This window comes from Ursus americanus, chromosome 3 (genome assembly GCF_024610735.1).
Source record: "Ursus americanus isolate L20-20 chromosome 3, mUrsAme1.1.p, whole genome shotgun sequence".
In the NCBI taxonomy this organism is placed as follows: Eukaryota; Metazoa; Chordata; class Mammalia; order Carnivora; family Ursidae; genus Ursus; species Ursus americanus.
Window position 1 is genome coordinate 83,206,167 of NC_142129.1, and position 17,522 is coordinate 83,223,688.

Consider the following 17,522-nt stretch of genomic DNA (forward strand, 5'->3'; position numbering starts at 1 on the left):
CTTATTATGAGTCAGGCATTACGTTGGCAGCCAACAAAATTCTCAGGAATTCAATAATTTTCAAAATTCTCTATTGACTTTTCTTGGCGTAATTAGGGTGATTAATAGAAAAAGCTGAATACGAGGAATGCGGCTCAACCGAAAGTGTGGCTTCATAATTATTATTAACAATGGCGAAACAAAACACCAGTAAATATATCTGACACTGTTTTTTCCAAAACTGATCCAGCTTACAAATCCTACAGAAAATTTAATCAAAAAATGAATAAAGACAAATGAGCCTCAAATGGCTTATGGACATACTTTTTATTAAAGCATGGGCTTTTAGCTTGGTTCACCCTAGAGTACAACCTTTCAGTTAGGTTAATAGAGAGTTCAGGGCTACGGGGCCATTATAATGTTGCTGGTGTTGGTACAACTTCATCAGAAGGTATGAGTATGACCCGCGGGAAAAACAATCCACGAAGAGAACACAATGAAAACATCCACTGTTTTACAAATCACTCTGTTACCACAGACACGAAATGGCAGTTACTGTTAGTAGATCAGCCACAGAACACTTTAAAAGAACCTTTAGACAAGGAGCTGGGAACTTTGTGGGAGATAGGGTTTTCATCCACGATTTTTAAGTAGAAAATATTTCAAGGTCAAGCATTTCTCTTATCCACAAAACAACGCTAAACCAACATACATTTTAAGGAGTATATTAAAGGAGATACAATATCTTTACAACTATCTTCTCGAGTAGGTATCTCAACGAATTTTCTGCAGAATATAAGTAGCCCGAAATTCAGCAGCAAAATATTGCAACATAACAAGTAAATACAGTGTCAATGTGTTATACCGTAGAAGAGAATACATAAAGGAACAAACAATGATAATTTAATCATATAAAACATGATACAGAGCTGAAATACAGTCCACTTACATACTTTGTGACCAAGAATGTTAAATTCTGTACTAAATGCCATTTTAAACATAAAATCTCTTAAATTTTTGTGCTTAAACTTTTTTTTTTCTGTTAAACTATTTATTTTCAATACTGCCACTGTAACTGATATTACAACAGATCACCATTTTCACGGACACAGCAACATGAAGACATTTACTTATGAGAAAATAAGTCACTTGTCATTAGTTCACAGTGTGGGAAAGTGGTGTACACTCGGTCTTGAGAAGGGCTTTCAGTTAGTCACCAAGTCCTTCACAGAATTTTCCTGATATCAGATGCGGTGCGTGATTTAAAAGAACGGGAAGCAACACATCACATGTTGGAAGGAAAAATAAAATTTTTGATTCTTCATGGGTATCGTCTAAGTGACCTTCGTCTTCTGTTGTAGAAGTGCCTGAGCCCATGTTGTCGTGAAAAATTCATCATGTAATTTTGTTTGCGAGTGCTGTTCGAATCAGAAAGGATAGAGGCAGGGAGGCAAAGGAAAAAGAGCATGTAAGTCCCATCGTGGAAGGCACAATCTAGTCTATGTTCTAAGTTACCCTGCTATTTATCTGAAAATGTTCATGGTTAGTAGGTCATGCGGACAATGCTACCCCAGGACAGAATAACTGAAGTTGACACCTGTATTCACTGCCTTTGGCTTTGAAGAAATCCCCTTCTTTTCATTAGTGAGCTCTAAACCCGGAAAAAAATAAAAAGGCAAATTCTCTTGATTCACAGTGAAAGTGGATTGAAATTGTTTTGGCTTTTTGAATTTTATTCTTGAATTTTTTCTGAACACTTGGGTGGATTTCATTTGAGAGGAAGTGTGTGCTGTACCCATCACCTTATTTAGACACATCTTTAACAAGTAGGAAACATAATTTGATTCCTTTAGCAAACATTCTTGTATAAAGCTTAAAAAGCAAAAACGAAGTTGTTAGCGGAATCAGCTTGACCTTCCTATTTCATCAGACTCAGGGGCAAAATAAAGTTAAGTTTTTCTCATGGCCTTTCACAAACAGTAAGCATCTGGGGTCTAGAAACATGGTCTTATGAAGAAGACACTCCACTGGAAAAAAGATGATAAAATACTAAGAAAGTGTAACAGACTGTATGATTGTGTAATGTGTGTATGTATTTCCTTCACATACATACACACACACGTATGTATGTCTACCTACTATACGGGAAGCTGATAAAAGTACTGAAAATGGATTTTCAGAGTCTGTAGGAAATTGCACATTAGTAGTGATAGTTGTTAAAAGGTTTGGTATGGAAAATATACTTTAAAAAGAATCATCATTATCTATAACATCACTGAAAAAAATCACACTCTTTTCACACACTGACCTGAGTGACAACATATCTCTATCTGGCATCAAAATGTGTTATTGAAATGTGAGCCTATCAGTAGTTTTCAAATTCACTGAGTCTCTTCAATGCTGTCTGGACACAGAGTTTTTTCCTCCTTAATTTCATGGAGACATAAAATGTATCTGGACCAGGATGATGTCATGTGATGTGATTCCACCATGAAGGGTCAATATGGCCTGAACTTGAGTTAGGGTAAAGAGGAGGCAATGGGTAATTTTACACCGAGTAGCATATTCTGGGTTATTAATGATCAACATACTAGGCGAGGTGTAAAACTGTACTGTTGTACCTATATACTAGGTATTATATTTAAATATACTAACATTTGTAATATACAAAAACCTTTAAAATGAGGGTTTTGTAGTTTGATCATTAGAAAAGAAAATTTATAATAAAATGTCTCAAAGGAAAATACATAAAGTGAATGTCATCAGATATACTTAACCAAAAAGCAACAGCATCTACACTTAAACCTGATAAAAAGACAGACTCACAGTGATATATATTTTATAAAATAAAACGAAGTGCTAATAACTTTCTACTGTAGGTTTCTATTTTATCAAAATGCTAGAAACTGTAGAATGGAAGCTAGAATATACTCTGAAGATACTGTAGAGAACAACACGAAACAATCAGGTTCATCTTCAGTCGCTGTACTAGCCCTCCTTCCTCACCTGATGTGACAGCTTTACATGTATCAACGAAGTTATTGGTTTCAACTTCATAGTTGAAGGATGAAATGAATGTATCCACTATTTATCATCAGCTGTAAGTACTCATTGCTGCCTAGTTACAAAAGAAGGGCAATGACCTTTTAGTCTTGAACGAATTAGTCTTGAATGAATCAAGTGTTAGGAGGAAGAGTCCTGTTACCTCTTTCGTCACAACATACTGGGGCTGGCACTAGCCATCTTCCTCCTAGCATGGCAGGTGACCTTGTAGCCCTTTTCCTGGGTTATTATAGTGGCCCCCTAAACTAGCCTCCTCATTCTCTCTCCTCATGGAAAAAAAAAAAAACTGCTGAAAAGAAACCATGAGATCTCGAGAACGTATCACTGAACACACAGTGGTATGTATGTGTGTGTGTCTTCCCACATACATACGGTGCATTTGGCACACCAGTCTCTCAAATGCTGGCTTTACCTTGGTAACAAGCCACTCACAACCCTCTTGTCCACGGAGCCACATCTAAGCCAACTTAGCAGATACTTCAAGTCCTCTACACGTTTCATCTTATTCTGTTTGTCAAGTCCTTTCTTCCCACACAGACTGCACTATTCAAACTCACCCTGAACCTTTTCCATCCATCTCACTGGTCAACCCCTTACATCACTTCTTAAATTTCTACATTTTTTCCCAGTATCACATTTTACGTATTGCTCGCTGAAGGGATTTCCCCCAACTTTGAACTCTCATAGTGCTCATCTTCTGGTTTGGATGAAGATTGTGTCTGATGGTGGAGTGGCCTGTCCCCCATTTCCCCCACCCCCACACCACAGAACTCAGCCTCCTGCCTCACCCCTGGGTGGTCAAGGCATGTTTGTTGAACTTTTGGTGACTTACTGATTGGATTCCTGTTGTAAGTCATTACTCTTTAACTATAAAGAATAATTGCAAGGTTAAAGCAATGAAAATTATTCTGTTGAAAACATGTTTAAAGATATAAGGTACTCAAAGAGAATTTAAGATAGTTAAAATATTTTACATAGGAAAAAAAACTCAGAACATTCAAGACATTTAGTTATCCCAGTGCAACCTAGATTGACACAAAAGTGACCTCAATATATGGGAACAAAGGAACATTCAATTTTTAACAAAAATTGATGTGCATGTTTAATGGCTTTAAAGCAATTTCTCTAATAGAACTATTGGCTCATTATTCTTCATCGCTATATATAAGAAAATAAACATTAACAGGTTGCAGATCCTTAATGCCTTGACAGTCAGTCCAAAATGGAAGCTTACACTTCATTTAGAAGGCATTTTGATTCATTGGATACCCTTTAATATTGAATAAATTTATACATATCAGCAGCATGCCTTTGGATCCCTGAGAAGGTAGATGCACATGTTTGCTATAGATGCCTTGTGTTTGTCTAGTCACATTAAAAATGGCCACATTTTCAAAGCATTCTTGAAACTAGTACTTTCATATGTAAAATATAAATATTTCTGGAGTCTGTTAGGTCGGAATCTAAAGAAGCAGGTTTTTCTAGTTCATAAACTTTTCAAAGTCAAGCATGTGGGAAGCTATACCAAACTGCTGTCTGCCTCTTAGGCCATTTAATAAACTGATGTGGTCATTAAACAGGTATTGTGGCTTCTAAAATGTCTAACTTACAGGATTGGGCAATCTTACACAAGTGGAAAGATCTCAGGTTTACTTATTTATTTATTTTTTTGTGGAGCCTGTTTTTGTTTCTGATACATATAGATACATAGCTATAGATAACCTGTAACGAAAATAATAATAGGTGTGATAGAATTAAGATTTATTTTTCCACCTCAATTACAGGGAAAAGTAATTTTTTATTGTAAGTCCAATGAAGGTAGGTAATGTTCATCCCAAGGCACATCAACTACACTACTTGACCTACCAATTTGCTCTGGCTGGGCATAGAGCTTGGTCCATTTTTAAATTCTCCTACTGTCAGTCATTGAAAAAAGGGAGAATGAACATCAGTGGCATCTTGGAAATGCTAACTTAAATGTCCACTAATGCTGAGTGAGTTTAGGGACTTGGATGATATGGAAATATAAGACACTTCTCTGTTTCTGCATAGGAAATATGGATATTACAGGAACTTTCAAGAATGACTGTACTCTTTTGAACTGTTACTCCTCACTGGAGCCAGTATCTTAGGTCATTAATTATTACGAAAAAAATTCCACTGATTTTTAATGGATTCTCATGGAAATGGGGAAGATAGAGATTTGGTAGAAGTAATTTGAGCTCATAGAAATGTAGGTATTTTTACTGATCTGTAATTAATTTTATTACCAAAACATATAATACAATAAATAACACCTCATATGAAGGCAGAAATAAGAATTCAGTGGACTGTCTCATCTTCCAGAGAAATATTGGTGAGGGTCAGATGAGAAGCTGCCATTGAAACTAATCAACGAAACTCCCTTGCATAGAGGATGCTGGATACTCCACTTTCAAGACCATGCATTTTCAGGAAGGCTACACAGAAATAAGTGTAGGCTCATACATCTCACAAATGTTAAAGATTTCGTATTTATTTTCTCTGCTAAGTAGGAAGGAAAATAATATCTGGTAATGTGTACCCCAGGGAGTTGTAAGGACTAAATGGAAACTTCTAACATAATATGCAGATGATTAATAAACGATAATAATTTTAACTTCTTTCCTAAGCCTTAAAGTATCTCCATTAGAGGACAAATGTAACTATCTATTAAAGAGGGCAAATCTTACCTAAGGATAGGATCTAGAGCTCACAAATATTAAGAATAAGCCCACTACCTTCTGCCAATTCATTTATTAATTTGGAATAGAATTAAAAAGTCAAGTTACCCTCACGCATCTCCAGCACAATAGATCTTTTGAAAGACACTACATTTAATCAGAGCCCCCAGGTCTTTTACACACATTTCTAGGTTTACTTTCCCCTCACAACAGCTTATAAACTATGAGCACTTCAAAAGCACCTCATACAGTCCCAGGTATGGAGTCAAATTTGTTGCCCAATGAAGTAGTGCCGATTAGCACTCTATGTGCCCGATATTGCATTTTCATTAGAGAATTGCCACAAGGTTGCTGAACTCTGACTTTACATGATATAGGTTTCAAATGTCCCAGTGTCTCTCAATATCATGTCTAACTTTGTTTTCACAAAAAAACGTTTCTTAATTGCAAAGGTCTTTGACAACACTTCTGTTAACGTAGGTAACACTGATGAAACTATTAGTCAACAGTTACCCAGAATTAGTAAGAGGACTTACCTTACTCTAGTGGAAAACCAATGACAGCAAATAATGAAATATAACACAAGTTAAAAAATGCCTTTCAATGCATGCAGCACTGTGATTAGTCATAAAAGTCTGATCAGGCTTAGATGCAATATAGGATTTTTCATCTCTTTTGAAAATAAAAATTAAAGAAGTTATTTCTTATTCTTCTACACCTAATATATACATATATTTAACTTTTTAATGTAATGCAACATGCAATATTTGCTCATAACCATATGTCAAAGTACATGTAGCTTAGTACTACATTTGGCATAAATGTTGTGAATAAAGTATAAATACGGAAGTAGTAGTTAATAACGGACATTAATTTTGCTATCTGTTTTTTCAATTATTTACATTTTAGGAAATACTTATTTCTGAATGTATTAAGGAATGGGCTTTAAAAAATACAGAAATCCTCTACATCAGATAACACGGTCAAATTAATAAAGGATAAATATGCTTTGCAACAAATGTACTATGCTCATTTCCATAAATCATTTGTGCCAAAAATGACAGTATTTTGATAATGAATAGCATGAGGGGATGGTCATGATGGCACTCATATTATTAAAATCTGATAGATGCGTTTAAGACCATAGTTAGCAACGTACTGGTTTTCATTCCCAGTAATGTGGTAAAAATTCACTTCTTAGTAAATCAATTCACAAAAGCTCTTTATTGAGCAATTTGCTTTCAAGGTACACATGCAAAAACCGGCCCACTTCATTATACATGTGACGAGTTGTGACTTAAACACGTACACAAAAAGATGTGATGTGCGAATGAAATGCATATTTGGGTGAGGGAGATTCTTAGGGTAGAAGGATGAGTGCCCAACAGAAAAGATTAAGACCACTACTTTTCTTTTATCCTAAGAAGAACCCCACCAGCATGGATCTTGTGAGGGGTCTGCCCAAGTGTGTTCACAAACATTTACTGGAAAACGTTCTATACCAGCAAGTGAATTCAAAGAAATTAGGGTTCTGACATGATTGTCAGTGACTGTGTTATCTACATCATTCAGACTTTACAGAATAAGGCCTTTTGGTAAGCTAGTGAGGCTGGAAAAAAGTCATCTGTCAATTCAGTCCATCTGTTGTATGCCAGAATAGTGGGGGCCAATAGTCACAAAGTGCTTTTCATGGGCAGGTTTTATTGAAAAACATCACCAGAATGAAAAGATTTCACTCTCAAACAAGCATAAAGCGTAAGTAACTTTGCTTGTTAAATGCTAAATGGTGCTTTTTATCGTTATGGTGTGGGGCCTGTCACTCCGTACATCCATATTTATGAAACGCAAATCCTTCCAACATGGACCATATTAGAATTAAACCATTAGATTACACATTTATTATATATGTTGTCAATTTAGGATGCATTCCTAAACCTTGAAATATTTTCAAAAGTGCTGAATTTGTTCTCACCAAACTCATTTCTCTTCTTAGTTAATATGGGCAGTAGTGAGGTTAAACTCAAGATACCATGCGTGACCACAATTTTTCTTTCTAGGGATTTTTAGCATGTGTCCTTAGTGCACATGCACAGAAGCAAAACTATGGTAATAAAGCTAGATTAAGGCCAGTCGGCACTCAGAAAAGAAAATATGTTCTAAAAATGTAATGGTTTTCCAACCATTAGTTGCAAAAACATATTAGCAGCCCTCTTTGCAGTAATCAGTTAGGTAGGGCTTGCGTCTCTTCGGATTTGCATCCCGGTCTCCTTTCCCATCCACACTTGAGGAGTTAGCCATACTAGTTTATATAACTAAATGTTATCATAAAAAAGTATAGTGAATTCAAGGATATTTTGAATTATTAGGGATATATGGGAGTATTCTATCTCTGTATTTCTAAATATACATCCCCTGTAGCAAAATTATAATTAGTAATATTTGTGAATCATGAAATGAACCTTGGATAGCTTCTTTGTGCCTCATTTGGTTGAAAGACACTCTGGAAAATGATTGTGTTTTCTTTTTCTGAATTCTCTGGAACTTTCTTTTTTTATTTTAAGCTTATCAAATGAGTAAACTAAAGTAATTATTCTGTAGAGCTATCGAGGGCATATTAATTAGTAAATGCCTTAAAACTTTTGACTCTTCTGAAAAGAAGTACTTTGAAAAGGTACAGTGGTATAGAAATGTTAAATCCTAAGACAAGTGCAAAATATCAAAAAGATAGTTCTGAAAATATAATTTCTCTGTATTGGTATTTTTCTCCAAAAAAAAAAAAAAAAAAAAAAGGAAAGAAAACCAAGTGACTCCTTTAATTTTAACAAGTTTTTGAAATGTCACTAAAGACATAGCATTTGCTTTTAAAATTACCTGTGTAATACATAAAAATAAAATTATATGGTGATATGTGTGAAGCTATAATTTTTAAATTATTCACTGAAACTATTCACTCTTTCTTCACTCAAAATGTTTTAGTGCTCTGAAAGTCTGAGAGAATAATGCTGAGTAAGAGCAGACAGGGGCCCGGTAAGTGATAAATTCTTCAAAGGATTAAAATTATGGAGCTGGAATCAAAGTGAAGTCTTTACAAATATAGATTATTTCTCCAGAAAAATACCAGATACAACAGGTATGATTGAGATGATAGATTCCAGAGTATCTGAACTTGATTCTTACAGTAATATCATGATGCTGGTGTCAGCTTCTAAAAATTAATACCAACCCCAGGTGTTCCAGAACAGGGAACAAAGAACAGAGTTCTGCTTCAAAGTTGCCAAGGGGTGGTTTCATACCAGGGGAGGTGATGTGCACGGCTGAGCCCACCTGCTCTTTAATTTTGTCTAAGGGAGGGTGTGATGGTGATGATAAGCCTCTGGAATCTGAAACTGATAACTGAACTTGCTTGGCTGGGTGGCAGGAAGAGAAATATCTACTTGCACACATAATATGTCTATCCCAGGGCAGTATTCGCTGCCTTCTTTTGAGGACTGTCAAGTTTTGAAGTTTCCATAGGAGTTGGTAATGCTTTGTCAGGCACAGGAAGCCCCATTAATGTAAACTGACTTGGCAAGAGACTTGAAAGATAAGAAGTGTTTATTGACTCTAAATCTGATTCTGAACCAGTTTATTAGAATCACCCGAGGTGCTTTTAAAAAAGACTGATGCTCAGGTCCCACTGCAGATCAATTTAAATCAAATCATCTGTAGGGACGCTTCTTCCAAAAGCCCCTGAGTGATTCTGATGTTCAATCAGATGAGAAGCGCTGCTCTGAAAGGAAAGTAGTTAGGGCAGCAAGGCTCTAGGGTTGGTTTTTGGTCTATTTGGACGTATCTCTGGCCTTACTATATATATGTGTTCATTATAGAGCCCAGGTTATTCTATTCTCCTGGAAGAACATATGCTGAGGAAATCAACGTCTAAGTAAAACATCAGCCTCATATGTAGGTCCAAATGGGTTTGGACTGTTCTTTTAAACTTCAACTTTGTCTTGTGGAGGCAGAGCCCAGCAAGTTGTCCAAAGCAGCAGAGCGCACAGTGGGGGCTTGTGTAGGGACTAGGTTGCTCTTGGATTTGGGGATTGATATGGATGCCATGCAAGCAGGTGCCTCAGTGAAAACTAAGACGAGGGCTAACTCAAGACTGAAAAAGTCAGCTCATGGCTATGATTGAAAGAAAACAAATCTGGTAGTTTGCCTACCAATCAATCATTTAAGTTTGCTTTCAAAATGACTGAAATCAGCCAAAGGACTGATTTCATTTTTGATTTGGTAAACAGAATGAACATTTGAACCTATCTACCGAGAAGATTCGCCTCTCCTTGCCAACCACTTGGAGCCATCAGTCCGAACCCGTCGAGACATAAGCATTCCAGTTCTACAGGAACTAGATTGTTAGAGAAAAAGCAAGTCATCTCTCTGCGGAACAGTTAACCCGGCTCGGTGAGAGCAGTGCCAACTTTATCACGGGAGAAACCACAGGGGAGCACCCTCAACGTGCTGGTGCTGGGATTGGTCAGGGGGGATCCGAAACCACAAATTCCTCGCTCCAGTGACGATCGCGTCATTGCACGGAAGAATCCCTGGGGCATCTGTGGCTCAGACAGGGGTTTGTAACTGGGCGCCTTAGCTAGAAATACTCTGTACCTCGACCAGTACAGACCCCTTCTCTGTTCAGGATGTCATGCCATTTTATAAGGCAACCCAGATGTGGCAAAGACATTGCTCCCCATTTCCCCAAGACTTTTGTGTTATTCAATTTCACTAACATGGTCAAATCCGCAGACTCGTCTTTTGCTTATTGAAGTTTGCTAAGGCATATTAAATTGCTTTTGGGACATTGCTACTTCAGGTTGACTCGAGCTACAGACTGCTGTTGCTGAAGAGCGTAGGCCAAAGTCCTGCGGGGGCTTCCCATCAGGAACGGTTGTTACTGAATTAAGGAGCATGCCATAGCAAAAGAATTTCAAACCTTCCCGAAATGGACATGGTACGCTATGTAGCAGATACTCACAGGACGACCTCCACATGGTCCAAAGCCCATTGATCATGACCTGTTCCGTTGTGGCGAGGTTGCCACCAGCGCAGTAAAACTCCTTTCATCCGTGCCTCCCTGGGTCACAGAAGGACAAAGAGGTTACCCGCTTAAGCACAACTTTCTGCTATGCCATTTCCAGACCTCAAAGATAACAGGCCGGTCTCAATCAACACAACTGAGGGATGGAATTCGGATCTGCTTAGGTCACCGTACTCTTCTGGGCAGCATTCAATTTTATTGGTGACCCAAGGACTTGGAATCCATTTCCTTCTCCCTCCCTGCTTCCCCTTGCTCCAGGAGGAGCTGGAAGAGACCGAATTTGGGGCACGGGCCATGCCTTCTGTGTGACAGGCGCAGTGCTAGAAAGTGGGGGTACAGTGTCGGACCACAGTGACACCGTTGCCTATCCTCGGAAAACTTTCGAAGGAGTGCACCCAAAAAATTAAAAATGTTCTTTTCTAAAGGACTGGAAATACCCGTTTGAGAAAGGGAAACAGGCAAAAAGCGCCCCTGCGTGTAGTTGTTACATTCTCTTCCCTCTTGCGCCTCCTCCTCGCCTAACAGGAAACAGCAACACAACTCCGGGGATCTGGGCGCATCTTGGTTCTGCCACCACCGACTTGGGTGGTGCTGGCGTAGGAACCTCACACTTCGAGCTCGATCTCAGTGACTCCCAGGGAGCAAGGGTGACACGATGCCTTTCTGCTCGGGCCACTTACAGGGGGACATTGTAGGACACCCTCTGGGCCTGCGTGAAGTCCTTGGGCTGGTGCTGCGCGATGACGTGCCACGTGATGCCGTTGTTAACACTGTACTGCAGCAGCACCGCCTTGTCCACGGCGTGCGGGCCGCTCACGTCGCTGTTGCAGCTGTCCGTCTGCGACGTGCTCCCGATTTGCAAAACAAACATGATTTTGCTGAAAATACAGGGAAACGTGCGTCAAGGAGTATTAGAAGACTTACACTTTCTAATTTTTTTTTTTGACCTTTCCTGATCCTAAAGTCCATAATTTCTCAGGTTAGAGAGTAGAAATGGAAGCATCCAGTCTTAGGACTAAGGCATGCTAATTAAAAAATGTATTTATATTAACCTTTACCTCCCACCTATGAGAAATAATCTCAGAAGGCAAGTTTTCTACATAAAGAAAACAATTCTGACTTTATAAAAGGCCTGTGCTCTTCTTGGCTTATTAAGAGTATTTCACCTGAAATACCTTCTATTCTCTGGAAGGTAATATGGGTCAAACAGGCATGAGGACAGAGACAGGACCAGGAATGAAACCACAATATTTATACTACATACTTTTTTTTTTTTTTTAAACAAATAGCTCCAAGCTCAATAGCATCTGCAAAGGGATAAATCATCACGTCTATTTTAGGAGAGGATGTTGGGAGATAAGAGCGGAAGGAAAACGGAGTTGGACAGGCAGGCTCTCGACCATGTCTGCGATTCTGTTTGAAGTGTCTTTCTGCTCCTCATGGGCATCCTTGCCCTTTATGATACCGTTTTTAACATAAGAAATCTAATAGGAGGCCTAGTGATAAACAGAGTAGTGCCATTTACGGGAGCTGGTGACATAAAGCCGTAGACTTCGCACTTGTGAATGCATAAATTAACTTAAACTTGCTTGCACAACTTGGTGTGCAATTGTTCATTAAGCAGCTACTCATTGCTGTATATGGGGTCAAGGGAAACATCAGGCTGTCCCCAGATTAAGTCCATCTTTCTGGTAGGAAAACAAGGGATGGGTGAACATAACTTTTGGAACCTCCATGGTTACCACACAGGACTTAATTGTATTTTCATTGTTTATCATACTGGAAGACCCTAAGCTTGCCTTTCTGCCTCTGAAAACACTTTACTAATATCTTCCAAAGTCAAAAGCCTTAAGTAAACGTCTACATTTTTATTAACCAAGCATCTAATTCTCAAATATCCTTGTAGTTCCTGAACACTTTGCAGCAGTCCATGAATACTCTAGTCCAGTACTTTGCAATCTTCAGAAAGCCTTGGAATCTTTTTTTGAATTACACAGACAGAAAGTCATGTTTGCACTGGATGAGGTGGCAGAGCTGGGAATGAGCAGGTGGGGAAGGAAACCCCACCTTCCTGGAGTGTCTTTTTCTCTGTCACTTCCCTGGTTGATTTGCACCGTCTCTGTCCACTCTACTCTGCACTAGTAAGCAGCTCCGAGAAAATGTGAATTGATTCTCCATTTCTGTTTATTGTAACTACACATGCTAAATATAGGTATGTGTTTGCCTGACTACAAATCTACTTCACATATACATTTATATTTACATACTTGCAAACAGTCAACATTTAATTATCAATACAGGTCATCTACAGCCAATTTAAAATGTTTTCGTTATTTCTTTTCAACTTTATTGAGACATGATTGACATAAAACATTGTGTAGGTTTAAGGTATATACAACACGCTGATCTGATTGACTTATCAGTTTTTTATATTTGGCCATTTCTCCTGGCTTATGCCTATGTCACCACCACTCAGCCAGTGTATGTGAAAAAAAACAAGGTAATTCTACAATAGATTGAAGCAAAGCATAACTCTGAGTTGTGAAAACATACATTGTTTCCTTCTACCAAATTCAAGTGACATTTAGGTCTCTACTGCTTCCTGACACCCATGCCGTGAAGTTCATGATTATATTTAACAGACAGCGGAAAGTGACCAGTCTTGAGACCAATTCTGTGTCTGAACTACCATGTAGGAGTTTGGTTACCTTGCTCGAGTGAGATCCAGAGGCTTGGTGGCTGCCTGCCTTATCTGACAGCCATTGAAATAGAGTGAGTCTCCATGGGCGTAGGGTGCGAGCTGCCCACAGCCACTTCCTATCACCCCACCTTGAATGGTCTCCCAGTTTGCTTCAGTGACTCTTGCTGACTCGAAATTATCTTTGATATAACTGGGAAGATCATGACTGAAAACAGAGCAATCGTCACCTGGAGGGAAGGGAATAATTGCAAGTTAGCTAGAAGCAGCAACATCATTAAAGATGAAGTATTCGATTTTAGGCTTAATCCATTCTTGTTACTGTAAGAACAACAACATACTAAGCAGATCCAGACTCCCCAAAATAATTTTTTTTTTTGTATTGGAGCAATTATTGGCTTCCATTCTTGAAAAAAATCCCACTATCTTTGAGTGAATGTGTGCTACATTGTGTAGGTGCTAATGTACCCAGCGCTCACGTGAACCGGTTGTGTAAGTACCCAGCATCAGGCCGGGCTGCATGTTTACCAATGATGGGTCTTGGTGGAGAGCTCTCACCCTGGGATGAGAAGCCAACCTGATTTCTTTCTCCCCAGCACGCTTTTGTAGCAGAAAATGGCATAAATTATGTTCTTATTCTTCCAGCTCTATACTTGAGTCTTGAGAGCAGAGTCTGCATTTTATTCCTTGTTGGATTCTAGCACCTAACACAATACTTGGCACGTATAAGATATGCAATAATAAGGTGATATAAATAAATGAATAGTGAATAGGCTGGAAGGATGGGACCGCTGAGCTGAAATATGGGCATTTAAGACAGAACATTAGCAAATGTGTATGTGTTTGCATTTGCCCTTGATTTGACCAGCACAACTTCCCTAAACATCTACAGTAGTTCCAAATCAAAAGGTCACAGCTCTGTTGGATCAGGGGAGAGGGCAAATTTCAGACCTCTGGAACTCCTTGTGAGACATCCGATTTGTTCATTTGCCTAAAGTTCAAGTTCTCCAGCTAAGACATGGACAGAACCAGCTGGTCTCAGCAGTGATGACACCAGAGGAAAGAGATGACAGCTAAGTAATTTCCGACATGAGAGATGTACAATGTCTACATTAATCATACTCATTTCATTTGGAGGCCAGGAAATAGCATCAACCAAGAAATCTAAATATACTCTACTCCCGAAGTCGAATCTGTGGATTTTTACAATGTAAAAACTTCCCCTTGGGGAAGCTGTATAATTCTGCTCCTCCTTGGATAACTCTCTCGGTTATGAGAGACAGCAAGGTTGACTGGAAAAAACTGAGTAATGGTCTTCTTTCTGATATTGACTAGCTGTGTCATCTTAGGCAAGTCACTTAAGTTCCCTGAGTCTCTGTTTCTTTACCTGTAAAGTGGGAATAATTAAATGAAACATAGCTAACTTATGGGGCTATCATAAGTACTAAATGACTCTGCTGAATAAATTGGTGGACACTGTGTAAATAGTAAAGTATAAGGCAATGTAAGAATTCATTCAAAAAGGATTCACTGGGCATGGCTATATGCCAAGCATTAGGCTCTGAGGATATAATGGTGATTATATGGACTTTGTAACAATAGAAACCTGTTGGAAACCCTGCATCAAAGGAAATCAGGTTGCAGGCCTTCTCTCAGGCCAAGGGAGCAATTTCCTATGATGTCAGGAATTGAGTAGATACTGGGTCCCAAATCATATACTCAGCTTCTAGAAGCCCAAGCAGTAAAAATGTATTTTTTTGAGTCATGGGTTTGTGTGTGTGTGTGTGTGTGTGTGTGTGTGTGTGTGTGTGAGACAAAGTGACCTGGAAAACAGAATATCTTGAATCATCAGCTGTATCTTGAGAGGACAGGGGCAGCTGCTATTGGAGAGACTGAGAAAGAAGGAATATTGACAAAGTATCCAGGGATGGGCAGCTAGGCCAGGAAGGAGAGAGGCCCAGAAGTGAAAGTAAAGTGCTGGGGGTAGTGGCTGGGGCAGGGAGTTATATGGAGGATGGAGAATGTGAAGTGCTATAGAATTCTGTATTTTATTTTTTTAAAGATTTAATTATTTATTTATTTAATTAATTAAATGAGAGAGTGCATGAGCAGAGGGAGGGGAAGAGAGAGAGAGAGAATCTTAAGCAGGCTCCACGTGCAGCGTGGAGCCTGATGTGGGGCTTGTTCTCATGACCCTGAGATCATGACCTGAGCCGACATTAAGAGTTGGCCGCCTCATCAACTAAGCCACGCAGGTGCCCCAGAATTCTGCATTTAAAAAAATACTTTAAGGAACACAGCAGAAAATTATCCTTGATACTTCATTCCAAAGATAAATAACTCTGTGATCAAAGAGTGTGTCATCTATCTCAAATCCCTCAGGGCTGGAGTTTTTCTTTCTTTCCTAGTGGCCTTTTTTTTTTTTTTTTTTTAAGATTTTATTTATTTATTTGACAGAGAGAGAGCACAAGCAGGCAGAGCGGCAGGCAGAGGTTGAGCAAGAAGCTCAACAGGGGGCTCCATCCCAGGACTCTGGGATCATGACCTGAGCTGAAGGCAGATGCTTAACCAACGGAGCCACCCAGATGTCCCCCCTAGTGGCCTTCGTATACATGCTGAAATGAGGAGAACCTCCTGGTCCTCTGTATTAGAAGAGACAGTCTGGGATTCAGACCTTGGAAACTTTCATCACAGATGCAGACGGCGCCAGTGGTGCAGTATCCGTGCCCACTGCAGAGCTTGGGGCAAGCCTCTCCGATGTACACGTGGTCAATCGCCCAGCTTTGCTTCTCCGTTTCTTCCCCCTTCTGGATCCAGCGGAACTGTGTCGCACTGAAAGTCCAGAGAGAGCAGAAGGGATTCAATAGGCTGTTACTTCCCGTGCCTGTGTCCCACCTCCAGCCCTGGGAATGGGGACTATTTCTGAGAAAAGGATGTCCCGAGGGTTCTCCTTGAAGCACCGAAGTACAGGTGAATGAACTTGTACCCTTCAGACTCTGGGGATATCTCCCAAAGTGCCATTCTGGAAGCTTGTACCTTCCCTGAGAGTTTGACGTGAGTTTCTTATTCTATTCCATAATAAATTTGTGTCCATTTTTCTCATAGAGGTATATCATTTTCCAAATCTTTGAGTAAAGTGAACGCTGCTATAGGAAGATTGCACTCTATTATGTTTATCCTGTGCTTGCATGTAACCCGACCAGCCCTGCACACCCCAGAGGGTATTTTTATATGGGATGAGCAGTGCAGCCTTTGGGAGTCACAGAGCCCTGGAGCAGATATGGTGCCAATTCCAGGTCTTTGAGCGTCTGTGATCTGGGGCCTGTGATTGAGTTTGGCATGTGCTGTGGTATTTCATCAAAAGCAAATCTGAGATCTGTAGCATTTACAGAAAAGATCCCATGTCTTCCTATTTCTTCTTGGGTCATGCCATTGCCATCTGGGTACATGGGTTGGTGAAAGGCGGGAGAGAGTACCACAGCTGTAATGGAATCTCACCGCATGAGCTCTGCAGAGATTGCCAGATAATTCCACCAAGTTCACTTCAGTATGCAATTTACCTGGAGGAGACATGGTCAGGCAGCTGAATGGTAATCCTCTTCCAGCTCGAGCTGTTGACAGCATTGTAGATGGTGGCTTCATGGAACTGGAAGGGGGAGCAGCCGATGCTGTTTGAAGAGGAAGGAAGGCACTGGGTCTGAACGAGCTGCCAGGAATCAGACCTGCAGAAACCACAGAGGTTATGGTAGATAACTCTTAAGAGAAATAGATGACCTGACTAATGTCAATGTAACACTTTGGGGTTGGGTTAAATTGAGGTATTTTTATGTAAGTTTTCTATTTCCTGTATATATTTATACAAACAATGAAAAGGAAAATTGAAAATAATTTCACAGAAGATATACTCTAACTCTTTACCAACACAAGAATATATTCACAGATAACAGAATAAAATCATAGCATGCACACTGCTGGATCCTAGTGGCTCCCTCCCACTGATATTACC

General features: G+C 39.4%; 1 protein-coding gene across 2 annotated transcripts in view; it reads right to left on the reverse strand.

Annotated features, from left to right (window-relative positions):
* Positions 1–287: 287 nt before the first annotated feature.
* RELN (reelin) overlaps positions 288–17,522 on the reverse strand; it is a 482,353-nt gene continuing 465,118 nt past the window's right edge. Inside the window, exons 59-65 of one of the 2 annotated variants that reach the window (XM_087861167.1) lie at positions 17,077–17,238; positions 16,191–16,348; positions 13,527–13,746; positions 11,499–11,696; positions 10,756–10,854; positions 10,045–10,128; positions 5,954–6,416 (exon numbers count right to left, since the gene is read on the reverse strand). In XM_087861167.1, the coding sequence (XP_087717293.1) occupies positions 6,287–6,416; positions 10,045–10,128; positions 10,756–10,854; positions 11,499–11,696; positions 13,527–13,746; positions 16,191–16,348; positions 17,077–17,238 (1,051 nt within the window). In that variant the 3' untranslated portion in view covers positions 5,954–6,286. Of the gene's footprint in view, positions 1,398–5,953; positions 6,417–10,044; positions 10,129–10,755; positions 10,855–11,498; positions 11,697–13,526; positions 13,747–16,190; positions 16,349–17,076; positions 17,239–17,522 lie in introns of those variants that run through there. The other variant, XM_087861166.1, reaches the window with a different exon arrangement.